This window comes from Myxine glutinosa, chromosome 5, assembly GCF_964187855.1.
Source record: "Myxine glutinosa chromosome 5, kmMyxGlut1.1, whole genome shotgun sequence".
In the NCBI taxonomy this organism is placed as follows: Eukaryota; Metazoa; Chordata; class Myxini; order Myxiniformes; family Myxinidae; genus Myxine; species Myxine glutinosa.
In genome coordinates this window covers 170,344,839-170,372,672 of record NC_136265.1, presented here as the reverse complement: position 1 = coordinate 170,372,672, position 27,834 = coordinate 170,344,839, and the positions used below count along the sequence as shown (strand labels likewise).

Below are 27,834 nucleotides of genomic sequence, written 5' to 3'. Positions count from 1 at the left end.
ACCACGGGTCCGATATACTTGAAACTTGCCAGGTATATTGCTGGGGACCCGAGGATGTGCCTTTTCAAGGTTTGAAATTAATCGGACAAGTGGTTCCCAAGGTATGGTCACCGTACTTGCAAGCCGTTCGCTTTGGCTTTGCGAATGGACCAAACCATTTCATGTAAATAGAGGGGGGGGGTTCTACCGTACTCGCAAGCCGTTCGCTTTGGCTTTGCGAATGGACCAAACCATTTCATGTAAATAGAGGGGGGGGTTCTGTGGTCGTTACTGCCACGTGGTTTCAAAGTTTTTTTTTGTTGTTGTTGTTTGCACGCATGTTTTTTTGCACCCACGTATGGGCACGCCCTAGTCTATCTATAATTCCAGTAATCTCTGTGTGTATGTGTGTGTGTCTGTGTGTGTGTTTGTCTGTGACCGCTGTTTCTCGACAACTACCGGTCCGATATACTTGAAACTTGCCAGGTATATTGCTGGGGACTCGAGGATGTGCCTTTTCAAGGTTTGAAATTAATCGGACAAGTGGTTCCCAAGGTATGGTCACCGTACTCGCAAGCCGTTCGCTTTGGCTTTGCGAATGGACCAAACCATTTCATGTAAATAGAGGGGGGGGATTGTCACCGTACTCGCAAGCCGTTCGCTTTGGCTTTGCGAATGGACCAAACCATTTCATGTAAATAGAGGGGGGGGATTGTCACCGTACTCGCAAGCCGTTCGCTTTGGCTTTGCGAATGGACCAAACCATTTCATGTAAATAGAGGGGGGGGATATAATTTTAGATATATATATAGTACGGGCACGCCCTAGTTTATTATAATATATAGACCAAGGCTTAAACATGCTTGTAAGTAGTTACCAAGAGTACATTTTGTGGGGTTGGGGGACTGGCTATTCATTGTATGATCTTAGGAATGCTGTAGGGTAACTAAGCATATAACCAAACAGACAATTTGAAACCTTTTAGTTTCCATAATCGAGAACAGTTCAGGCAGCCACTTTCTTTCTCCAAGATGGCGTGCTTCATTCAAAATGCACTGGAGTCACCCTTAGTTGGATACACGTCGACGTGAAATCCATATATAAGCAATATATAGGTACTTTTGAGTGAACTTCTTGGCAATCCGAATCATCGGGATGGGACAGATGGCAGAGACATGCACATGTGGCTTAAGAGATAATATACTAATTTATTTGGGTGACAAACACGGATGGAACCCTGGATGAAGACACAACACATAAGCACGAAATGTATACACTAAAACGAATCCCCATCTAGGGCACCACGTACAACATTTACACAGAACCGGGTGAATGATGAGAGCAGACAGTGGGAAATCCCAGATTGAACAATCGGCGGCCTGGCAATTCATGAGGGCAGTATGTCTTGGCAACAAATGCACAGGCCAAGCTCAAACGTTGCCAGTGACCAACATCAAACACCCAACGGCACTGATATCCCACTCTTGTGGACTCACCCCCTTCTTATTTGCCCTTAAGGCGTCAACGTCAGCACCCACAAAAAACAAACAAAGAAATACCGCCTCCACTCATAGTGACAGCGTCTTGCCCAATCAGACGACACTGATTCCGCACCAATGCTGGGCATTATGGCCACCAAGCAACGTGGTCCAATTGTGCCATCTTGCTTGTTGCCAATTATGAGCGGTCATGTGGAAGCACCTGTCTCTCACTGGTGAGATGTCAGAGGCCGACTGTTTCTCCTCTTACCCCATGGTGTGAGGGGGACACATGCCATGTCATGGATGTGGGGGAAACCTACAATATCTCACACAGGACCACTCAATTCAACACAAGACAAATGTGACAGGACATCCTCCCTAGTCTAAAGTTAGACAGGATCCATCTCTCACACGGGCCTCGTGCCCGACAGTTATCCCAGTTATCCCAGTAGACAGTTATCCAGACAATTATCCCTTGCACATGTCCTTAATACATGCAAAATAATCTTGAGCTACACGATTCACATATGGGGGTCTATATCATAATTCTAACAACTGACCCCTCATCCCAACCCCCATTAAACATAACAATATCAAGGTGATGGTAAAATTAAGGACACTATATAGAGGTTACGTCAGTTGATTGAGTGCATAGTGGATACAGCAAGTGCATGAATGGGTCGATTTCCTTGCATATACTTTTTACAGTGTGATATTGATCATCTCTTTCTGTTAGGCCCCATGCCTCTTAAATATATTTGTTCATTGGTAAAACTCGACAATCCCTTTCCCTGGTTGTCCATCTATAACCTTTATTTTGAATATTCCTTGAGTATCTAAATATATTACTGTAACTTCTGAAGCTCCCGGTAAAACAGGAACCTCAGCACCGAGTTAGACTTGGGAGATTGGCCGAACGATCTTTTACTATTTACTTTACTGTGTTGATTTAATTAATTCTGACTTTACTGTTCTCCAAGAACTTCAATTGGGCCGATTAATGGCAGCTCATGCACACGAAAGCAGATAGCTGAAATGCATTTCTTAGCTTTTAAAGGGTTTATTTATAAGTAAACATTAGCCTGGTGTTGACTTAGCAGTTAGGGTGCCGGCTTTGGATCCTCGGATCCTGGGTTTGAATCCTGGTCGATCATTGAATTAACGCCGCGGGGGTTGACTCGGCCTGTCATCCTTCCGAGGTCGGAAAAATGAGTACCAGTTCACTGGTAATTCCCTGTGTGTCGCAAGAGGTGACGAACAGGGTTGGCGGCAGGAAGAGCATCCGGCCATAAAACATTGCTTCAAAAAAAAGGGGACCACGGTGCCCGAAAAAGGCCAACCCCTGCTATGCGGGAAAAAATGGCCTCAAGGTGGTTCTTATTTATAAGTAAACAGGGAAGATGGTAACATGACACTTTAAATAAAAATGGAGCAAACCATGCAAGTCAAATGGACACAAAGAGGTAAATGGGGATATTCAAACTTATATGTATGTACAATGATTGGTAATAAAACTATTCCTAACCCACTCGGCGCCACAGATCACACTCGTGCAACAAAACAATTGTAGGTGAGACTTCCCTTATCTGATGCTGCGTAGCAAGGCTTGAAATCGATCTCTTTGTGGATCAGGTGTATGACGATGTCTCTCCGAAGCTAAAGTGAGCACAATGAAGATGGTGCTTGGTGTGGACTGCCATCGATGATCCACCTCCTCCACCAGGCCTCGTGGCCCCCTCTGTCCATTAAGCAAGACCTCCTTCCTCACCAGGCTTTTGTGCTCTCCTCTCTGAACAATGAGTCCTCTTCTTCTTTGTAACCAGGTCTCTCTGTCCTCCTTCCTCAAGCCAGGTCTCTCTCACGATCTCCTTCCCCTTGACAGAGTCCCCTGCTCTTGGGTGGAGTTCTCTGCTCCAACTGTCCCACCCACGGGGGCGGCCCCTGTAAAAAATAAATGCAGATGGCACTTCTGCCTCCACAGAGCATTATGCCACCATGGCTGCCACATACTGGCAAGACAGATTGTGATGGCCAGACAGATGAGTAATTATCAAAGTCTCTCATGAGAGGTTCTTGCCTACTAGTCTCGCCTACCACATGAGGTGTTTACGCCCACATATAATAAGGTCTACCCTGTCTATAAATTACATACGCTTCCTCCTCGGCGTCACGTGTAACATAACATCTTAACCTGACAGATCCCTGTTACATGTCAATCTAACAGCTACTTGAAGCACACGGACCATACTACACTTACCACGGTCTAGCTATGGTTCCTCCCGTCCCCCACTCCCTTCCACGTAACACAATACTTTTTCATCAGCTTTAGATCCTCAATGTAAAGAATATGGGTCAAACTTTTGTTTGCTTTTGTAGACTGATGTTTCCCTCTCTTTTACCGCAGGCTGTGGCCTAAACTATCATAAGCGCTGTGCCTTCCGTATCCCAAACAACTGCAGTGGAGTTCGCAAGCGCCTGTCAAAGCTCTCCAACGTATCCCTGAGTTCAGAGGAAGCTTTTCCGGTAAGTTTGAGTTTTTTCACATTTAACAATGTCGTACGTGGTTGATGTTTTATTGTTGATACACTGGACCTTTTTCTTGACTAGTAAACAGAAAAGTCTCATAATTTTCCTCATCCAGGGTCATGTCCTGCACACGTGACCATTTTATTAACCAGATATAGCCAATGTAATATGTGCAGTTGCAAGTGTACTGTTGTTGATGTGTGAAGCAGTGTTTAAGCAATGGAGGATATGTTAATCATTCTCAAACTGGGGTAAAATAAACCAAAATCGATGTAAATTGTAAGCTGGGACCATTAGAGTCCATCTATATCTTTCCAAATGTTTGTGCATTTGTGTGTTTGTTTATGCGCTTGTACATTATTATTTCACGGCCAAACCATAGCGTCTAGAGGCCCCACATTTTGGGTGTAGATACTTCAGAATCTGGGCAAGGTGTTAAGCTACCACAGGTTTGGCCTTGACGTCCTTTTTCAGGCCACCAAAGGATGCTATGAAGTGTATATTGGGATCTAGTGCCAGGTCATGCTGCTGCCAGCCTGCAGGCAAAATATAACCACAATGAGGCCCATAACTCTATTGCTCTTCAATGTCCAACACATCCCGAAACCCCTGCTGGGCAGCGCCAGGTATTCCCTTGTCCGGGCAGTGCCGGGTAGGTCCTCTAGAATTTAATATATGCAAAACGAAACTGGGAGGATTAATGAAGAAAAAAAAAACAGGTGTAAGAGTTAGGGAGTAAAAAAATATCAACGAGATGTCCCCACATGAAATGAGGATAAAAAATATGCTTTTTATTATATAGGGCCTATGGTAAGACATGAAAGCAGAATAAAGGTCCTGGTGATCCTTTTCGGATACTTGTCATCCATTTTGCAGAATCTCCAAGAGCATTAGTTTTTAAAAATCCCAATTATCAACATTTCTCTTTTAAACATGTTTTCCCATTTCAATAATTATGGGACATCATACAATAATTATGGGGGGGAAAAAATATTACGGTATTTTATGTCATCACGATCAATCAAATTTGCTGCTCGCAGACCCGTCCACGTGCTTGTTTCTCAAAACAGGGGGGTAAGGTGTTGTATGAACTCTCTAGTTTTCATTCTGAGTTTGTTAATTTTTCCTCCATGAGCATGACATGGTACTAGACCACTAAAGGGGAAAATAAGTAAATATAATTGCTTTGAGTACGTACAAAGATCAGAGTGCCTTTTTATTTATTTATTTATTTATTTATTTATTTATTTATTTTTGGAAAGGTTGCAAACTTTTGACCATTTATCTATTTTGTAAGAATGATCTGAAAATATCTGTGGTTCAATTAAAATCTGTTCAGTGTTCACCCACTACATAATGTATGCTTTTCAATTGCCCATCCTTCAGTCCAACAGTAGGCATGCATACCCATTGCTTCACTTGATGGATTTAATCAAAAGACTGCATGTCCCACTTCTCAAATATGTCATGTGTCTATCTGTGAGTCTGAATGAGGATATAAAATGAAGTGAAACACGTTGAAAATGGATCTTTTTTTCATAACACATAGATGTTGTTGCTGTTGTCATCGTGGCTGTAGTTTTTGTTTGTGTGCGCCTTCCGTGTCCATCACGCTTTATTTTAAAGGTTTCCTGCTGTCGTAGAATATTAAAATGGTACCGTTGGAACCCCACTACATTAAGCTCCAAATCCCACTTGTTTCGGTTATTTTTTTTTGGAAGGAGATGGGTATTTAAAACAGGCACCATGGTAATTAAACGGACGTGAATATTTGATTTGTTAGCTTTCCAGTGGTACGATTTCCATCCCCACACTTTCTAAAAAAAAGACGGGGTGAAGTATTATAATCGACTCCGTTTTTCCATCTGTCTTTCTGTCTGTTAGTCCGTCACGCTGTCTCCTCCTAAACAGTTGTGCAGAAATTCACCAAACTTGGTAGTTATGATCACCACATGGCAAGAAGGTATAAGAGCAGTATCATTTTGGCCTAGGCGAACCCCTGCTCGAGCAGGGAAAATGGCCTTAAAATGCCTGTTGTTGTTGTTGTATCATTTTTGGCCTTGCTGTCTTGGGCAGAGTCAGAAGGAGGCAAAACCAAAAGTCAAAATAGGCAGAGTCAAATACCAAAAGAAGCAATCACGGGCACATTTTTGATGAAACTTTGCATATGCAATCAACATTTGGCAACGCATGAAATATGCAATGATTTTTTGGATTTGACCCTCGGTTCATGCCCCAGGAGGTGGGGACTTGAGGTCACAGGGGTCAAAAAGGAGGAAATGTTTTAACTCAAAATTTGATGTTGGATCATTCCTGCTGGAACCTTTTGCCATCTTTCAACTTTGCTTTAGGTGAGAAGCGTGGGGATTTGCGATGGTGTGCCATCGACTTCGCTGCAGTTTTATTCTACGACAGCAAGAATTCGTTAGAATATAGCATGACAGACAGACGGACAGATAGATGCTTTTCCTTTTAGTAATAGAAAATAAGTCAGTGCTTTATAAAATATTTTAAATATTTTGTAATATTATTTAAAATTTGCTTTCTATCCATCAAGTTTGTAAGGACATTGCACTTCTTTCCTTCCTACTTTCATTTATCCAACCTTCTTTCTCTTTCCTATAGAGCCTTGTTCTGCCTTTTGTTCTGCCTTTTTTCTTCTCTTTATGAGGTAAGGTTAACCCTAGTATTTTTATTTCTACTTCCCCGCAATTTCTCTGCATGTGGTGGTCCTGGTCATTTCTCCCTGAGTCATGTTTCTTGCCTTATAGAGTTTGCTTACCTCTGTGTCTGCTGAAATTGGCTGAATCTCTGCACGACTTTCCCAGTTTCATGTTTACACCTGCAGCCTTCCTTGTGTACTTCATCTTGTTCTTGGTTACAATGAATAGGGTTGGAAAAATTGTATTGATAAAGCGCTGTTACTCTTGGCATCATATTATAAAACCTGTCAAAAACAAATAAATCTCTTGTCCCATACATGAACTCAGATGTTATTTTTCTCCAAGCATGTTGAGTTCACTCGACTCTTAAGATGCCTTTCTCTCCGATTTCAATCCATAAGAAAGTTGATCCATATTTTCTATAATATATCGTCGTTGAATTAAAACGAAGAAAAAACCCTCAGTATTTCAGCTCGAAAGAGAGACGTTACCGAGGGTAGGTAGAAAGCTATACACAGTGGTTCAACATGTGTATACAACAAGCAAAGGGATGAACGAGTAAAAAGAGGTGAGAGAGAATGAGGGAAACATTAACCTGTAATCAAAATTGGAGGGTTTGGGGAAGTTGAGGGTCAGGGTGACATATTTCTCATCTGACTTTGCCCACACATAAATCTCTCTCTCTTTCTGGAAGGAAAAGTAGAATTGAACAGACTAAGGAAATTGGTTCCACACGTCGGAGAAAAGAAGAACAATACCGTGGAGGTGAGCAGTAAGCCATCATTTGGCAATTTTCGCATGACTGGGGAGGATTGTTGGAATAATTCTGTGACGTGAAAGGTTTAAAGAATGGAGGGATCAAGACCGGAAGAGAGGCAGTAGTAAACATAGAGCCAAACAACCTCTCTGATGAGACGGTAGCAATCCCTGTGCTTCTTCTTCTTTGAGCATTATGCCATCGATTTTGAGTTTTGGATTCCATGGTATCAATTAGAGACATGTGTGAAGCAGTGGCATTTGGCCAATAGCAGAGAGCAGTACTCGATAGAACTCTGGATGAAAACCTTGTATGATGTGAGAAGTTTGGGTTCACCATGACAGGACTAATTAGATGTATTATGGAGGATGTGAAGTCTGAAAATGGCTTTGGAGGCTAGTTTTGACATGTGGCCTAGCCAGAAAAGGTCGTGAGTGATAATGAGTTCCCAAAGTTTGAGATCAAATCTCTTCCAGTGGTTGATCATATGAGTTCCCAGAGTTCGAGATCAAATCTCTTCCAGTGGTTGATCATGGCAATCAATCTGATGAGTTTATCAGCCAATACTTTGGACAGAGAGATAGAGAAAGAAAGAATGAATGAATGAATGAGAATGTGAGATTGTGAGATTTGCCTGGCTTAAATGTCATGTTCCAAGTGTTGGACCAGCATCTTCTCCTTCTGTGGTCAACAAAGAGGGAGGCAGCTGCTGCTGGCCTGGTGATCGGATGCAGTATCATACAATATATTGTGGAATCATTGGCAAAGAGGAAACGAGGATTTTTCAGAGCATCAGATAGATCATTTCCATCTATATAAAACAAGACTGAGCCTACGACACTGTCTTGGAGGGACCGCAGCCTCTATTCCGGAGAGGAAAGTAATGGATTCCATTCAGAGCTATATGCTGACTGCACTGCGTTGAATGCCTGATATATGTCCAGAGACACAACTCTGACCTCTTCTTTTACTTTTTTGAGACGAGTGAGATTTGAGCGTTTTTGAGAGAGAAGCAGGAGCATGTCAAAAGTTCAGTGATGATGATGGGATCCAAACTAAGTAGAACAGCACTCGGTGGAGCACATAGTCGTGGCCAAAAATATTGGCACCCTTGAACTTTTTTCAAATAACTCACAATTTTCTATAATAATAAGGGATGAATTGGAACGCCATCTGCGAGCCTGGCCTAATCGCCCAAAATCAGTGCCCGGCTTCACTAATGCTCTTGTGGCTGAATGGAAGTAAATCCCCACAGCAATGTTCCAACATCTTGTGGAAAGCCTTCCCAGAAGAGTGAAGGCTGTTATAGCAGCAAAGGGGGGTGGAGGGTGTGGGGGGACCAACTCCATATTAATGTCTCTGATTTTGGAATGAGATGTCTGATGTTCGGGTACCCACATACTTTTGGTCATGTCGTGTATATATATATATATATATATATATATATATATATATATATATATATATATATATATATATATATATATATATATATATATATATATATATACAGTCATGTGAAAAAGTAAGTACACCCCATGTAAAGTTTTGACTTTTTCAACATATTTCAACACACAGCTATTTGATCTTCATTTCAACAATATTGACAGATAAAGGTGATATAATATAACAAATATCATGAAACATTTACATTTTGTATTCCATTGTATAATTTAAATAAACATAAATGCAAATTTCTCATGTGGAAAAAGTAAGTACACCCCGACATTTATCACTACTTGAAATACCTAAAATTAGAATCAGGTGCACCAGCTCAGGTGCAAATGATTAGAACATCGTTAGAGAGGATCTTGGAGGAACCTGTCTTATTTAAACCTCAGATATTTAGTTTGGTTTGCTCTTTGTTGTTGAAGTGTGCGGCGTCACCATGCCGAGATCAAAAGAGCTCTCTGAGGCCTTCAGAAAGAAGGTTAGAGATGCCTACCAGGCTGGGAAGGGATTTAAAAAGATCACCAAACAATTTGAAGTTAATCATTCGACTGTCGGGAAGATCATCTACAAGCGGAGAAGATTCCAAACAACTGCCAACGTGTTCAGGCCAGGCCGCCCCACCAAGTTCAGCCCGAGAGCAGACCGCAAGATGCTGAAAGAAGTCTCTAAGAACCCCAGAATGTAATTACGGGACCTACAGGTAGCTCTTGCCACTGTTGATGTCAAAGTGCACGAGTCTACCATTAGAAAGAGGCTGCACAAATTTGATCTACATGGGAGGTGTGCCAGGAGGAAAGCTTTGCTGTCCAGAAAGAACATCAGGGCAATACTAAAGTTTGCCAATAAACACCGAGGCAAAGACCAGCACTTCTGGAACAATGTGCTCTGGACAGATGAGTCAAAGGTAGAGCTATTTGGCCACAGTATGAGAAGACATGTTTGGCGAAAACCAAAGACCATTTGACCACAAGAACCTGATACCAACTGCAAAGCATGGTCGTGGAAATATTATGGTTTGGGGCAGCTTTGCTGCATCAGGGCCTGGGCAGCTCACCATCATAGAATCCACTATGAATTCTTCATTGTACCAGAGGGTGCTTGAGAATAATGTGAGGCCATCTGTCGGAAAGTTGAAGCTCAACCGAAGGTGGAACTTGCAACATGACAATGACCCTAAACATACCAGTAAATCCACCAAGGAATGGCTGAAAAGAAAGAAATGGAGGGTTCTGGAATGGCCAAGTCAAAGCCCGGATCTAAATCCCATCGAGATGTTGTGGGGGGATTTGTAACGAGCTGTGCATGCAAGAAACCCCGCAAACATCGCACAGCTGAAAGAATTCTGCATGGAAGAGTGGGAAAAAATTTCTCCCAGTCGATGTCAGAGACTGGTAGACAGTTATAAGAAACACATACTTAAGGTTGTTTCTGCCAAAGGGGGCAATACCACCTATTAGAGCCAAGGGTGTACTTACTTTTTCCACATGCGAAATTTGTATTTATGTTTATTTAAATTATACAATGGACTACAAAATGTAAATGTTTCATGATATTTGTTATATTATATCACCTTTATCGATCAATATTGTTGAAATGAAGATCAAATAGCTGTATGTTGAAAAGGTCAAAACTTTACACGGGGTGTACTTACTTTTTCACGTGACTATATATATATATTTATATTTATATATATTTATATATATATATATATATATATATATATATATATATATATATATATATATATATATATATATATATATATATATATATATATATATATATATATATATATATATATATATATATATATATATATATATATATATATATATATATATATATATATATATATAAGTTCAAAACACACCTGGTCACAAGTGTGCCGCACTAACCGGGTCCTCAGTCGAAGTCCTCAGCATCATCCCGTTTCGGCCCTTCAACCTCGATACGGTCAGCTAAGGTGGGCCAGCAGGGGCACGTACACATGCAGCAACTGCATCTGGATGCGTACATACCCCCACCCCCAGCCAGTGCGAACAACAACAACGACAACAACAACACCACCTCCACATCCAGAATCCACAGCACCAAACAAACATGGTGGAACACTCAAATACCCACCTTTGTACCCTTCACCACTCACCAACAAAACACACCAGATCATTCATACACACACATACACACCCATACACACACATACATACAGAACACCAACCAAACAACCACCTACACTTACATCATACACCACTCAACACACAAAAACACACACTCATGCAAAAATTTATTCATGCAAAAACACACACCCTCACCCACTCACTCATATACACAAAATAAGAAGTAATAATGGTAACAAAAAACAAACAAACAAACAAAAAAAACACACACAACCCACCTGCACCATTCGACGTGCCTCCATAAACTTCCTCCATATCCAAAATGAGCCTTTCAAGGCAACTTGGGCCACCTTGTCACACATCCTCCTTCTTTCTGCCCCACACACTCCCAGCCTAGCAAGAAATGCAGAAAAGGAATTGCCAATATACCCTCTACACCCCACCTCAAATGGCTGACACGAAACGCGCCAACCCTTCTCCCGGCACTCTGCCTCCAGCTCACTGTACTTTCCTCTCTTACTCTCGTGCACCTCCTCCATGTTCTCTTCCCAAGGTACCGCCAACTCCCCTAAGATGACCTGTCTTGTTGCACTTGACCAAATGACAGTCAGGCCGCAACCTTGTCACACAGATCTCCTCTGGAAATACCAATTGTGGCTTTAGATCTGCCACCACCTGCCAATCACAAGCATCTGACAGCCCTCTTGCTTTCCACCTCCTCCTCCTCTTTCCACCTCTTTCCACTTGGCCCTCTTTGACAAACCACACCTCTCCCCCATTAGTCTCCTTCTCCACTCTTCTCTCTCTCAATCTCAGCACCTCTTGTTGCACCATCTGCACCACCACCGCCAGCACCTGATCATGTCGCCACCTGTATCTTCCTGCTGCCAATGCTACTGAGCATGCACCGTTCCCACACCTCCACACAAATAACATCTCTCCTCCTGCAACAACCCCCACAATCTCAAGTTTACTGGTGACGGAAGCACATCATACGTTGCCCGCATATATATATATACATATATATATATATATATATATATATATATATATATATATATATATATATATATATATATATATATATATATATATATATATATATATATATATATATATATACACAAAGAATTAAGTTAAGCACCCCCCCGTTTTTTTACAACCTCGCACATTACAAGTTTGTTGTCGTCAAAACAGTGTAATATACCCATGATATTGCTATATTTTCTGGAGAAGTGATATTATGGTCACATAAAAACATAACAATCATGCCGTTTTCAATATTTTATTCTGAATAATTTAAGGTGAAATTTTTTGGGAATTTTAGGCATATTTTCACCTCAATTTAAGTATGGAGCTATAGGTCCATCACGGACAGTGTGGATGACGTTTATGTTTTCTAACGTACAGTCATTGTTCTGAGAAGACCTCTAGCGATCTTTGCGTCAATAACGTGTGTAGGACCCACGTGATCGGATGGAGCAAGGTGCTGTGACAACCATCCCCTGGCCTGCGTACAGTCCTGACCTGAACCCCCTCGAGCACGACGTTTGGGACATGTTGGGACGACAAATTGCGAAGATGGTCCCTCCAATAGCCAATCTGGATGAATTGGAACGTGCATTACATCGGGAATGGAACAACCTGCCACAGCAACGCATACGACGGCTTACAGGGTCTATGAGACGTAGGGTTGAGTCAGTGATCCGATCACGTGGGTCCTACACACGTTATTGACGCAAAGATCGCTAGAGGTCTTCTCAGAACAATGACTGTACGTTAGAAAACATAAACGTCATCCACACTGTCCGTGATGGACCTATAGCTCCATACTTGAATTGAGGTGAAAATATGCCTAAAATTCCCAAAAATTTTCACCTTAAATTATTCAGAATAAAATATTGAAAACGGCATGATTGTTATGTTTTTATGTGACCATAATATCACTTCTCCAGAAAATATAGCAATATCATGGGTATATTACACTGTTTTGACGACAACAAACTTGTAATGTGCGAGGTTGTAAAAAAACGGGGGGGGTGCTTAACTTAATTCTTTGTGTATATATATATATATATATATATCTATATATATAAAGTAGAGTTGGCCTCTATCTATGATCTCTAAGATCTCGAGAACCCGTGGACGGATTTGCGAGCGGAAAGTACTGTTCGACTCGGGATGGTCCCAGGAATGTCACGGAGACATAAACATTTAAAAAATTTCGGGTTTTAAAATTAGCGTATTATTAGCACTAGCAGAAGAGAGAGGGATTCGAAGGGAGGGAGCGCAGCGCTTCTAGCGCTTCTGACTACAGCACACCTTAAAATTAAAAAAACTTCGGGTCTACAATCTCTAAGATCTCGAGAACCCGTGGACGGATTTGCGAGCGGAAAGTACTGTTCGACTCGGGATGGTCCCAGGAATGTCACGGAGACATAAACATTTAAAAAATTTCGGGTTTTAAAATTAGCGTTCCCCTCCCCTCCTCTTCCCCCTCCCCTCCTCCTCCCACTCCCGTGCAAAGCCGGGTACCTCTGCTAGTATATATATATACAGACTTGGCATTTAATATGGAATATTTTTTTTGTCTTGACTTGGGTTTACTTTCTTAACTCAGTATATCAATCTGGTGAGTTTCTTTTACACTTTGGTGATTTATTTGTTAAAATTACCATGTCACTGATTGTATGTCGCATCAAGAAGTCAACAACAGGATTATATCACAGGTGGCGTGGCAAAATGTACGGACAGGTGCATTTGATGATTGGCTTCACAGTCGGGTATACAAGGGTTGTTGCGTTCTGTATTAGTGGAAAACAACTGCTGCACGTCTCCAAAAGTTATTGCCGCTTCCTCTGGAGATGGTCCGTCAACTCGACAATGCTGTTTGTCATGGAGTGGTGGCTTTACGAAATTACGGCATGAAACGGCGTGCTATTTTTTTTTTTTTTTTTTTTTTTGGGATACTGAATCGAGGCTCGTGAAAGAGCTAATTGCTCGGCAGTATGGCATCACTCAAGGTCAGGTGTCAAAGATCCTGAAACGAAATGCTCAGAGGGGTGTCCCTACTCCAATACCGAGGCCAGGACGTCCCCACAGAACCACAAGGAGGGATGATCGCCAGCTGCACCGGTTAGTCCGCAATTGCCGTACCAAGTCAGCTAATCGGCTTAGGGCTGAGTGGCAGCAACTGACAAATGTGCCTGTATCCAGAAGGCTAGTCAACCAACGACTGGTTCAAGCAGGCTATCGTGCCAGGCGTCCCCTGAAAAAGCCACGCCTGACCAGACAACACCACCAGCGCCGATTGCAGTGGGCCAGAGAGCACCGTCAATGGCAGCCAGGACACTGGAATCACGTGATCTTCAGTGACGAGTCTAGATTTCTGGTCTATCGTCAAGATGGCCGCGTCCGAGTGCGCAGACAAGTGCATGAAGCCTACAACAAAGATTGTATAGTGCCAAGAGTCCAAGCTGGAGGTGGTGGGGTGACCGTTTGGACTGCTTTTCATGCAGGGGGCAAAACTGACCTGGTTGTTCTGAATGGAAACCTGAACCAGTTCAAGTACAGGGCCATTCTGGAAGAAACATTGCTTCCATTTGCTCGTGCAGCTTTTCGAGGAAAGTTTGTCTTCCAAGATGACAATGCACGGCCTCATCGTGCTCGCATGATCCAACATTTTCTTGCTGACCTTGGTGTAGAGCATATGGAGTGGCCTGCCATGTCCCCGGATATGAATCCGATAGAGAACTTGTGGGCAGAATTAACGCGTCAATTCGACCACTTGGACCAGCAGCCGACCTCTGTGCGTGAATTGCAGCAGGCTATTGTCACTGCATGGCAAGCGATTCCTGTCCAAACCTTGGCAAATCTCGTGAACAGCATGCCTCAACGTGTACGTGCTCTCCTGAATGCTCGTGGGGGTTACACGAAGTACTGAACTGTAATTTTACTGTCCGTAATCCCAGTCGTAATTTAACTTTTGTTTTAATTTTTTTTAGCTAATGTGCAAAATAAAGAGATACTTCTGGAAAACGTACAGAAGTTTACACAGTACTGTCCATGAATTGAGTTTGATATCAGTTTACATCACTTTCAAGGATCAATTTATTTGTTTCGAAATGTCAAATGTGGTTTTTGTTTCTTTTAAAGGTCACATTAACAAAATCTAGAATAATTTCAACATAATTCCAATGAACTTTTGGTTCTAAGACATCTTGAAAAGTAAGTTCACCCCCACAAAAAAATATTCCATATTAAATGCCAAGTCTGTATGTGTGTGTGTGTGTATATATATATATATGTATATATATATATATATATATATATATATATATATATATATATATATATACATATATATATATATATATATATATATATATATATATATATATTGTTACAGATACGACTTTGATGGTATGGTGGGCCGAGCGGGATGGCCGCCGTATCCGTACAAGTTACCCGATTGTGCCCGAATGTTAACTAATCGCGCTACGCTGGCTCAATAGGAAAGAGAAGACACCCGGCTGGGTTACAATCACACAATACGACACCAGGGGTTCAGTTCTCAAGACCTCCGGAGGAGGTTATATTAAGGCGGAAAAGGTTAGATTACAGGGACAAGAGGGAAACATAGGAAGGTGGGCACTTAGACACAACCTTATATTAACCCCGGACAGACGACGGACACACGGGACAAAATTGCTGACTCACACGGGGGTTGATGAAAAGGGGAGGCGGCAGTCGATGGCTCAGGTGCACCTGGCTCCGGGACAGAATCACGTACGGTGGTGTCCAGCAGATGCGGGGAGGTCGCTCAGCGCTCGTGGGTCGCGACTTTGGTGGAGATGCCGGGGAGGTCGCTCAGCGCTCGGGAGGGTGGCGTCTTGTCCTTCCAAGCTCGGGGCGCATCTGACGTCACGTCCGGCGCGGGGCCGCGTATATCCGGCGGGGAGTCACGCCCTCGCTCGTTAGCTCCGCCCCATATGGCATCGGCCCATGGCTTCTCATTGGGTGCGGGGGTTACCGGCTCCGCCCTTGACGAGGGGCCGACAGGGAGCCCCCTTCTGGGTAACCCCGTCGAGCACATGTTCAATGGCGGCCAACCGAGCCGGAGTGAGGACGCAAAGCCGCTGTTGTTGTGGTTGTTGTTGGAGCTTGAGATGATGGGAAGAGATGCGGGGAGGTATGGGAAGGTCCTAAACTCCTACTGGTGCCATATCATCACATTCTGGTGCAACGAAGAGTCATAATTAATGGAAACAAGTCCTTAACTGACATAGATTAAGAATAACTAGCAAGATGTCCTATAATTGTCTACGTGTGGTGCGGGGGACCTGGGCACGACATTTAATGGGGGAATGAAGGGGAAGATCGGCTCTAATGGGTGTTGTTTACAGACAATGGGACTAGGGAATGGGGTAAGGGGAGAGTTGGGGAGTATCGGAGAAGATAGGGGAATATTTACAAGCGGATATGGAGGCCAAATTCCATATTCGCAACATTGCACCCTTCTCTACCCTCGGGGCGTCCCGACCCGATAAATTTTTACCTACTTTAGTGTGGCACGCAATGTAGTTCCCTCTACTATTAACTCTACCCTGAGTGCGACAGTTTTATAGATATTCACAAATGAGTAAATATGTCCCCCTGCGACGTTGCACCCTTCTCCTCACAGAAACACACCCACAGGATAACCGAATCCGGAAAGAATTCTCAAACTAAACATACAGCCGGTAGGGAGCATTATTTACAAGACTACGCTGCTATTTACACTACGATCCAGGACCTGTCTTTGGAGGAACACATGCAGATGTTATGCATAGAGAGAGCGCGCTTGCCAACATCGATACACCAACCCACGAGTGCTCTGTGGCCGACGGCCTTTAATAACGTGCAGAGCACCCTTCCCGGCATCAAGAGCACCACCCCACCACCAATCGGTGCAGTCACCATTGTTCATTGGACTAAAAATAACTTCAACAACCCCTAACCCTGCAGGTGTCTCTTGCTCTTCTTGTGGTGCACTTGGTGGTAACTAAAAGTGGTTCACCTGTATGGCATAGGTGCCACGTTGACCCATAGGTCCATCCCCGGGTGGTGCTTGGCCGCAAACGAACTGCGGTCCATTGTGGGTGGCCACAAACATTGCGGTCCATATGGTGTATCGATCCAGGCAGCCAACAGCGAAAGTGCAGGCCCACAACTGCGTCGCCAGCACCTCTCTCTCCTCTCTCTCTACCCCAAAGCCAGATCCTCGGAGGTGGGAGACAAAAACAAGACAAGTGAGCAAGGTGGTAAAGGCGCAAAAGTGCACGCAATGCAAGGTGATGCACACTGGGGGCACATGGGAACCAGGTGAGACAGGTACGTTCCTACCGTACGCCCCCCCCACCAGGTAACCTACATGGCCCCTCCCTTACCCCTTACTGTATCAACAAAACACAACACTACCCATAAACATCTACTTTACAAATCCACAAACATCCCTACTGTCTTCCCCGTTCCTCCCATATACCAAATTCGTCTTCTCTCCCTCCTAACCAATCAAATTTGCCATTTTCAACTCTCATCAAAATTTGCCATTTTCAACTCAACATCAAAATTTGCCATCACCAATTCATCATCAGTCCCTCCTAGGGAGGGAGAGATGGAATCACCCCAATGTCTCATCCACGTCGTGATGCGTCTCACAAATCCAACAGCAATTCTCATTTCTGCAACACAAACAAAGAAAACACAGGTGTGGAGTCATCATCATCACCACAGGCAAGTGGCTGCGTATGGTGCGACAGGTTCATCAATCCTAACTATTTCCTAAATGACTTTAACAACTTTACACTACCCGGGGTCTTTCTCCGGCCAAACCATTGGCCCTCTTACACTATGGGTTCTAAAAACCAATTCCCATTGGCCAAACTGTGGTGCTTTTCAATTTGGGGTCTCACTCCCCCGATTCATCTCCCGGTGCCCTCGCACAATTTCTGGGCTGCGACGTGTACCTCTCCCAGTGGGTCTACCCACCTGCACACCTCCACCACTGCAGTTGCCTCCGAGCTTACCTGCTCCTTACCCTAACCTAACTACCAGGGGAAGGCCCTCTGGCTCTCTCCCCACTCCGTGCCCTCTCTGGCACTGGGCTGCCCGATCCACACCCGGGATCCTCAGGCACCCACTCACAACTACCGGCTCCCAGAGCCCACCTGCGGCCTCACCTGGCCGACATCCTCACAGTGGTGGAGTGCCCAACCAACTACACACACTAACAGGCTACACGCCCAGCCATTTCCACAACACTAATGCACCCATTCACAACACCATTCTGCAACCGCACCACAGATGCCAATATCCAACCACAATTTACCTGCACCCTCTACCTAACACTTACACTACCCGCCCCGGGTATCCGTGATGGGGGTCCACTCTTCCCCCATCCACACCTTCGCACCATGCACACCACTCCGTACCACTCACTCCAACTCTCTCCACACACCTGTACCTGCACACCTGTGCTCTCACACCTGGTGCCACCTGCACCCTTCTCTCCCCAAGCGCATTCGCGCTGATCCACACACTCACTACTCATACACTGCTCCACACACCTGTCCAGTTGCACCCCTGTGCAATCACACCTGTTCAATTCTCACAAACACGGCATCATCTCAGCTAACTACTCCCTTCTGAAACTTGCGCTTCCCAGTCGTCCCTTTAAACTATTGCGCTCCCACGTCATTATCATCCACACTAATCTACCTGCGTCCCCACTACAGGTATCAGTCACTAACTAACCTTAACGTTACCTAATGTCAATCTCTTCTAGATCCCTACAATATAACCTAACCCACCCGGGCTAGTTTTCACTGCCATACACCCCATAAACTATAGCTCCTTTGCCCCACACATGGGAAGGGTGGCAGGGATGCCATCCCACCACATCGGGGGTCTCTCACTACCAATTTTGCACATCAAATTTCAACAAATTAAAAATTTGCCAATCACTGCCCATCATCTGCCAATCACTACTGCCAATCCTTTGCCAATCATCAAATTTTGTTTTTCTCTAATTTTGGGTCCAAAACACTAACCTCATCACCCAGTCGACTCACTAATACCTCTCGGTGCGCCAATCCCTGTCCAAAGCCCGGCTTCGTAAAGCCAAGCAATGGGTGCTGGTTGTTTTGTGCCGGCGGCTGGATGCGTCCGGCATTCGGGACAGGGACGGGGGCTTACCCGGGCCGAGATCCCACGCACCCCCTCGGCGTGGAGCCATCCAATGTCCCGATCTCGACCTGCCGGCACGTCTCCACAAAACGTGGTCGCCATGACGACCCTTCCTATCCAGCTGCCCGCTCCGCCTAGTGGAGCACGGACGCGGCCGTTCAAAGCGAGGCCCAGCACGCACCGAGGGCCCGATTCGGCTATAAGTCGTTCTACACTCTACCCCGTCTAACGTCGATGCTTCACCTGGACGCTTACACCCCGCAGCCCGTTCCTTGCTCACACCTCCAGCCGTGCCCATGCTCCTCGTACCTTTCCTTACACACCCAGGTACCCTCATTCCACTCACAGCCTTGGTCACACACCTGACCACCGAACACTTTGGCACACATTCGTTGCTCGCACACCTCACCAAAACACCGCTTCGCACCCCCTCCTCGGTCACCTCCTCTGTGACAATCACAGGTGTGCCCTCATTCGCACACCCAACCACGTGCCTCACCACCAACTCCAGCGTGCATTCCCACTCACGCTCTACCATTCCAGGTGTGCATCCTTCCATCCCAGGTGTACATCCTCGCTCACCTGTCACAACTAACTCACGCTCCATGTCACTCTCACTACTTTCACCTCCACTCGTGACAACGCACTCACCCTTACTCTTGACAGCACACTCTTTCCTCATGCACCTGTCCGTCACACACCTTTCTCGCGCACACTCTCCCGTTACACCCTCTGTAACACTCACCACAGGTGGACACTCTTCCTTACTTCTGACAGCGCACTCTTTCCTCATGCACCTGTCCGTCACACACCTTTCTCGCGCACACTCTCCCGTTACACCCTCTGTAACACTCACCACAGGTGGACACTCTTCCTTACTTCTGACAGCGCACTCTTTCCTCATGCACCTGTCGGTCACACCCCTTTCTCGCGCACACTCTCCCGTTACACCCTCTGTAACACTCACCACAGGTGGACACTCTTCCTTACTTCTGACAGCGCACTCTTTCCCCATGCACCTGTCCGTCACACACCTTTCTCGCGCACACTCTTGCGCACACTCTCCCGTCACACCCTCTGTAACACTCACCACCCCGCGCTTCCATGTGCCCCCTCGCACACGCGCTACGACCGACTCACTCTCGCCAGCACACTCACTCCTTGGCACGCACTTTTTCCTCACACACCCCAGAGTCGGACTTTCTTGCACACCTCCATTTTCGCACACCAGACCTGTCGCACACTTCACCAACGGCCTCTCACGAACACCCGGGTCTATCTCGACCCCCAAGCCTCTTAAATCACCTGGCGCATCATACGCACGACCATATTGGTCACCACTTACACCGGGTCCTCTTCCTCTTCGCTTCTCCTCCATCACCTGCGAATCCCTCATCCGGTTAATGAGCACATCATCACGATCCAAACACAGACTTTGGACCAATTCTTTTATCTCCTCTTTTATCTCTTTCTTATCCCCTCTCCGTCGCTTCTTAATTTCACTCATCCCTTCTTCCACTTCCTCTAATTTTTGCTTCATCTCCTTCATCTCTTCGTGCGCCCCTTTAAGTTCTTCCTCTAACTCCACTTTATTTTTTTCTATGTGCTCCCGCACCTCCCGCTCTTTAACCTCCATTACCTCTACCACCTTGTCCATTTTCCTCGTCAGGTCCTCATGTACCGTCTGGCACTCTTTTTTAATTACCCCTACGTCCTTTTTCATCTCCTTCTGTGTCGATTTTAAACCCTCTATTACCGCTGTGTTCTTCTTTACCTGGTCCCCCAACTCCTTTTGTCCCACTGTCAGTTGTTCTACTCCCAGCGTCAACTCCTCTATACCACCTTGCAATTTTACAGTCCCCTTTCTCACCTCTTTCTCCATGCGCTCCTTACAGTGCCTCACCTCCTCGCGCACTCCTCCGACCTCCTCACTCACTCCTCTTCTGATCTCCTCTCCCATCACTTGCATCTCCTGCCCAGATGCCACCCTCATCTGCTCCATTTCCTCCCTGTGAGCATCCAGTTTGGTTTCTACCCCCATTCTGACCCCCTCTATCTGCTGCTCCATTTGTTTAACTTCCCTTTCCGCTTGGTCCCTCATGTCCCTCAATTTGCCTTCCATACTGTTTTCTAACCCCTCTAACCCATTTTTCACTCCCTCTATCTGATTCTCCTGGGCAGCCATTCTATTTTCTACCCCCATTAACCCATTTTTCACTTCTTTTATCCCGTTGTCTAACCCCTCAAAATTATTGTCTATCTTCCCAAATTTCTTGTCTAACTCCTCAAAATTATTGTCTAACCCCTCACTGGTACCCCTCGCTTCGTCCCTCATTACCCCCATTTGCTCACTCTGAGCCCTCGCTTCGTCCCTCATTACCCCCATTTGGTTTCCCATTACCCCCATTTGGCCCTCCATTCGCCCACTATCAACCCTCATTTGCTCACTCTGAGCATCCATCCGGTTCCCCAATTGGTTACTCTGCAGTTTGAGGGACGCCTGCATTTGCGCCATAAATTGCTCCATGAGGACCTGCATCTGGGCCATCCCTCCCACTTGTGCAGCGGGTGCGGCCGCCGTAGCTATGTGCGAGGCGCAATTTCGCGCGTCTGCTACCCCCGCTGTTTCGCTCTCCTCATGTCCCTCATGTCCCTCAATTTGGTCCTGGACCGACCCTGCTTCACTCTCCCCTACCGGACCCCAGCCGTCTTGATCCGCCATAGCGCGACTTTCAAAATTCGGTTTTTATTTTTTATTTTCGTAAAACAAATTGAAATTTCGCCGTTATAATTTCGCGCGGGAAACGCGCTCCGAATCGATTTTCCCTCCCAAAATTTGGGCCTAACTAATTTAGTCCCGGGTTCGAATTCCACTCCTCGACACCAATTGTTACAGATACGACTTTGATGGTATGGTGGGCCGAGCGGGATGGCCGCCGTATCCGTACAAGTTACCCGATTGTGCCCGAATGTTAACTAATCGCGCTACGCTGGCTCAATAGGAAAGAGAAGACACCCGGCTGGGTTACAATCACACAATACGACACCAGGGGTTCAGTTCTCAAGACCTCCGGAGGAGGTTATATTAAGGCGGAAAAGGTTAGATTACAGGGACAAGAGGGAAACATAGGAAGGTGGGCACTTAGACACAACCTTATATTAACCCCGGACAGACGACGGACACACGGGACAAAATTGCTGACTCACACGGGGGTTGATGAAAAGGGGAGGCGGCAGTCGATGGCTCAGGTGCACCTGGCTCCGGGACAGAATCACGTACGGTGGTGTCCAGCAGATGCGGGGAGGTCGCTCAGCGCTCGTGGGTCGCGACTTTGGTGGAGATGCCGGGGAGGTCGCTCAGCGCTCGGGAGGGTGGCGTCTTGTCCTTCCAAGCTCGGGGCGCATCTGACGTCACGTCCGGCGCGGGGCCGCGTATATCCGGCGGGGAGTCACGCCCTCGCTCGTTAGCTCCGCCCCATATGGCATCGGCCCATGGCTTCTCATTGGGTGCGGGGGTTACCGGCTCCGCCCTTGACGAGGGGCCGACAGGGAGCCCCCTTCTGGGTAACCCCGTCGAGCACATGTTCAATGGCGGCCAACCGAGCCGGAGTGAGGACGCAAAGCCGCTGTTGTTGTGGTTGTTGTTGGAGCTTGAGATGATGGGAAGAGATGCGGGGAGGTATGGGAAGGTCCTAAACTCCTACTGGTGCCATATCATCACATTCTGGTGCAACGAAGAGTCATAATTAATGGAAACAAGTCCTTAACTGACATAGATTAAGAATAACTAGCAAGATGTCCTATAATTGTCTACGTGTGGTGCGGGGGACCTGGGCACGACATTTAATGGGGGAATGAAGGGGAAGATCGGCTCTAATGGGTGTTGTTTACAGACAATGGGACTAGGGAATGGGGTAAGGGGAGAGTTGGGGAGTATCGGAGAAGATAGGGGAATATTTACAAGCGGATATGGAGGCCAAATTCCATATTCGCAACAATATATATATATGTATGTATATTGTTATGGACGCGGTTTAGATGTTATTTACCGAGCGGTGGTATTGCCGCGACCTAACAGTTCCCCCGATTCTTCCCCAACTCACCCGATTCACCCAGACGTTGACCAAATCGCGCTATGCCAAATCAATGATGGAAAGGACACGACGACTGGGAAAGAGGAAACGACGCAAGGGGTACAGTTCTCAAGACCTCCGGAGGAGGGCATAATTACAGTGGTGGAGAAAAGGGGGTAGATTACACGGCAGAGTGAGGTAAAAGACACAGAAGAGATGGGCACTTAAATACAATCTAATCTATTCCCGGACAGACCACAGACAAACGGAACAAGGCTGACTTACACAGGGATTGATGGCAGGAAGGGACAGGTAGGTCGATAGCACAAGGTGCACCTTGGCTCGGGGACAGGATAAAGCACGGTCCAGTCCAGAAGATGCGGGGAGGCCTCACAGCGCTCGGAGGTGGTCTTGCTTGCTCCAAGCTCAGCGCGCATCTGACGCCACCTCCCTCTTCCTGCGCATGCTCAGCGGGGAGTGACACGCCCTCGGCTGATTGGCTCCGCCCCACTGGGGCCGGTCCGCCGCTTCCATTGGGTGCGGGGGTTACCGGGCTCCGCCCTTGACGAGGAGCTGACAGGGAGCCCCTATTTGGTAACCCCGTCGAGCACATGTTCGATGGCGGCTCGTTGGGAAGGCCTGGTGCCCTCCCAACACCCCCTACCAACCAAGCCGGAGTGAGGACGCGCACTTCCCGCGCCCGCCGCTGCCGTTGCTGTTGTTGTTGTTGTTGTTGCTGAACCGTGAGGAAGAGCTGCGGGGAGGTATTGGGAGGTCCTAAACTTCCTAACGGTGCCATACAATCACATTCTGGTGCAACGAAGGGTCAGAATTAATGGAAACGAGTCCTTAACTGACATAGACTAAGAATAACTAGCAAGATGTCCTATAGTTGTCTTACATGAGATGCGGTGAACCTGGGCACGACATTTAATGGGGGAAATAGGGGGAGGTCGGGTCTACAGAGTGTTGTTTACAGAAAATGGGACTAGGGAATGGGGGATTGGGGATAGTTGGGAAGTATTGAGGAAATAGGGGAATATTTACAAGCGGATATGGATGGATGCAAATCCCATATCCGCAACAATATATATATATATATGTATGTATATATATATATATATATATATATATATATATATATATATATATATATGTATATATATGTATATATATATATTTTATTTATTTATATATTTTATATATATATATACATATATATATATATATACATATATATATATATATATATATATATATATACAGTGGTACCTCGGCTTACGAGTGCCCCAACGTACGAGTTTTTCGGGATACGAGCCGTCGCTCGGGCGGTTTGTTGCTTTGGGATACGAGCCGAGATCCGATGTACGAGCTCAAAAAATTAATTTTTTTGAATTTTCCGGTTGTGGCTTCCGGTTCCGGTCACGTGGTTATCTTGCCGTGAAAGCATCTCTGCTTGGATATAAAACACGCAATCGTCGAAATACATGAGCGAGGAATCTCCTTGCTCCAGCCGGTGACGTCATCGGCGGGGATCCCCGCCTCCAGAGTGGCTGGTCACGTGACCGCCAAAGCGTGTCGCGCGTGCGGGTATAATGAGCTACACCTGTGGATCACGTGACCACGGAAGCACGCCTCGCTTGAGAGGCATGGCTTTCGGTTTGCGTTTTGCTTTATAAGGCGCGATAAATGGGCTTTTGAGTGTTAGCGGTTCATGGCGTTGACGGTTCATGACGGTTCATGACGGTTCATGACGGTTCATGACGGTTCATGGCGTTGACGGTCAAAAACCCATTACATCAATTTTACCAGGCACTGTACAGTAAGTACAGTGGACACCAAATGCACGGTGGAAGGCTAGAAGTAGAAGATCGTCCAAGACAAGTGAGAATAAGCCATACTTTGGAGATGACGTCATTCGCTGGTCCGATAACCAAAGATGTGGTATAAAAAACCAGGTGAGCTAACAATGCAGCAATGAAGGAATTCGGCCAAGGCACCGGCACACAACGACCTACCTACATCGAAAGACTCAATGCCAATGGTGACAGAAGCCAAGACGGCCGGCTTAAACACCGCCGAAAGACCACGGTGTACCAACTTACGATGCAGAACATCTTGCACTTAATATGATGACAACAGGTGCCATCCTCTGACGTACCATTACAGGTACAGGTACAGTACACGTGAGCACAGAGCAAAAGTTCACTGAAACCGAGATTAAGAAAAAAGAAAAAACACCTCGTGGTCCGTGCTCGATATCCGAGTTTCAATCTTTTCAAACACATGATGCTCTCGGTCACGGTATCTCCTGCGAGCTGCTTCTCCTTCAACCACACAAACAACAACTTCTCCATATCTTCATGGATAGAGGTCCGGAGCTTTGAAATAATCGTAACGCCCTTGGCTGGCGTTATAGCCTTTATGGACTCCTTCTGCTTCAAAATCGTACATATCGTAGAAGGAGTACGATCGTACTGCCTCGCCAAGTCGACAACACGCACACCTCACCTGGCATGCTCTTCTCCTCTGCTTAATAAAACCAGTTTATTTCTTTACATTCTCTTGTATTATGTACAGTATATACGAGGTCGTGCTTGTTTATACATTATTTGTTATTTATAAAGTACATTTTTGTTATTTAAAAGCACCTAACAAAAAAAATTGGTGTTTTTTTTTTGAGGCTGGAACGGATTAATAGCATTTCAATGCATTTGAATGGGAAAATTTGCTTTGACTTACGAGCGATTTGGCTTACGAGCTCCGTCACGGAACGGATTAAACTCGTAAGCCGAGGTACCACTGTATATATATATATATATATATATATATATATATATATATATATATATATATATATATATATATATATATATATATGTATATATATATATATATATGTATATGTAAATATATATATATACAAAGGTGGGCGGTCCGCTTCGAAAGTCCGCTTATCCGCTTATCCGCTGCAGCGGACTAACGTTTTCGAAGCGGATAAGCGAATCGGAACAACCCCCGGAAACCGAAGCGGATAAGCGTAAGCGGACTACCGAAAAATTAAAGCGCATCGCGATTCGCCAAATCAGCTGTTAGCCTGAGCCGTTACTCTAGAATTGTGAATATTTATTTAAGTGAATAATCTATCTATAATTCCAGTAATCTCTGTGTGTATGTGTGTGTGTCTGTGTGTGTGTGTGTGTGTGTGTGTGTGTGTGTGTGTTTGTCTGTGACCGCTGTTTCTCGACAACCACGGGTCCGATCTAATTGAAACTTGCCAGGTATATTGCTGGGGACCCGAGGATGTGCCTTTTCAAGGTTTGAAATTAATCGGACAAGTGGTTCCCAAGGTATGGTCACCGTACTCGCAAGCCGTTCGCTTTGGCTTTGCGAATGGACCAAACCATTTCATGTAAATAGAGGGGGGGGGGGGGGGGTTCTACCGTACTCGCAAGCCGTTCGCTTTGGCTTTGCGAATGGACCAAACCATTTCATGTAAATAGAGGGGGGGGGGGTTCTGTGGTCGTTACTGCCACGTGGTTTCAAAGTTTTTTTTTTGTTGTTGTTTGCACGCATGTTTTTTTGCACGCACGTACGGGCAAGCACGTACGGGCAAGCACGTACGTGCGGGCACGCCCTAGTAAGTGAAAACTGAATATTTTATTGGACGCTAGAGCGGCAATATGTCAAGATGGAGAGATTTCTGACTCTCCAGCCCAGCGGCAGTGCCAGGGACAGGCACACGAGCGACGCAAACCAGCAGTCCCAGCACAGCGACATCCACAACCCGGCGGTCAACATGATGGGGGACGTGGAGGACAGTCAGGAGATCTGCGCCCTGACCCCTCAGCTCGCGCGCAGCGAGAGCAGGATGTCGCTGGACTCAATCGAGTCGGCTGAGATCAACGTGACAATGGACACAGACAATTCCAGCCTCAGCCAGAAGTGGAGGCACATCGCCCCCTTCTTCAAGGTCGTGGACAGCAAGGCCACGTGCACCAAGTGCTCAAAGACACTGAAAGCCCAGCTCGGATCAAGTTCAAACTTGAAGGTGCACTACCAGAGGTACCACGATGCCCAGCACAACGACCTCAAGGCGGCCCTCGACGGCGGCAGCAGACACGGCCGCCACAAGTCCTTCCAGGACATGGCCGGCGCCAGGTCTGTTGACTAGTAGACTCTCTTGTCAAAGAAAGGACGGGCAAATTGATTTTTCTTTAATGTAACTTGCATATATTAAAATTATATTTAAATTAACTGTAGAGTAGAGTAGAGTCGAGTGGAAAACTTTATTTCAATAAATTTTGAATAAATTTTATTTAAATAAAAATGTATATTTTTGATCTTAAAAGCTTTGTTTGTCTTTGTAGTAGTTAGAAATGGCTATTTAGGCTTAAAAAGCATTAAATTCCCTTTAGAAACGTCAAAAATCGCTTTAAAAACGTCGAATCGAAGCGGATAAGCGGATAAGCGGTAAGCGGACTAAGATTTTCGGCCGCTGAAGCGGATAAGCGAATCGGACTACACGGGCTGGCGGAGCGGATAAGCGGTAAGCGGACT

The 27,834-nt window shown here is 45.6% G+C and overlaps 2 protein-coding genes across 2 annotated transcripts in view; both read left to right on the top strand.

Moving 5' to 3' along the window:
* Positions 1-6,959, top strand: part of LOC144892422 (serine/threonine-protein kinase D3-like) — an 86,252-nt gene extending 79,293 nt beyond the window's left edge. The window contains exons 4-5 of the mRNA XM_078779065.1: positions 3,865-3,983; positions 6,612-6,959. Of these exons, the coding sequence (XP_078635191.1) occupies positions 3,865-3,983; positions 6,612-6,656 (164 nt within the window). The 3' untranslated portion in view covers positions 6,657-6,959. The remainder of the gene's footprint in view (positions 1-3,864; positions 3,984-6,611) is intronic.
* LOC137426749 (CB1 cannabinoid receptor-interacting protein 1) overlaps positions 1-27,834 on the top strand; it is a 295,939-nt gene that overhangs the window by 10,784 nt on the left and 257,321 nt on the right. The window lies entirely within an intron of this gene.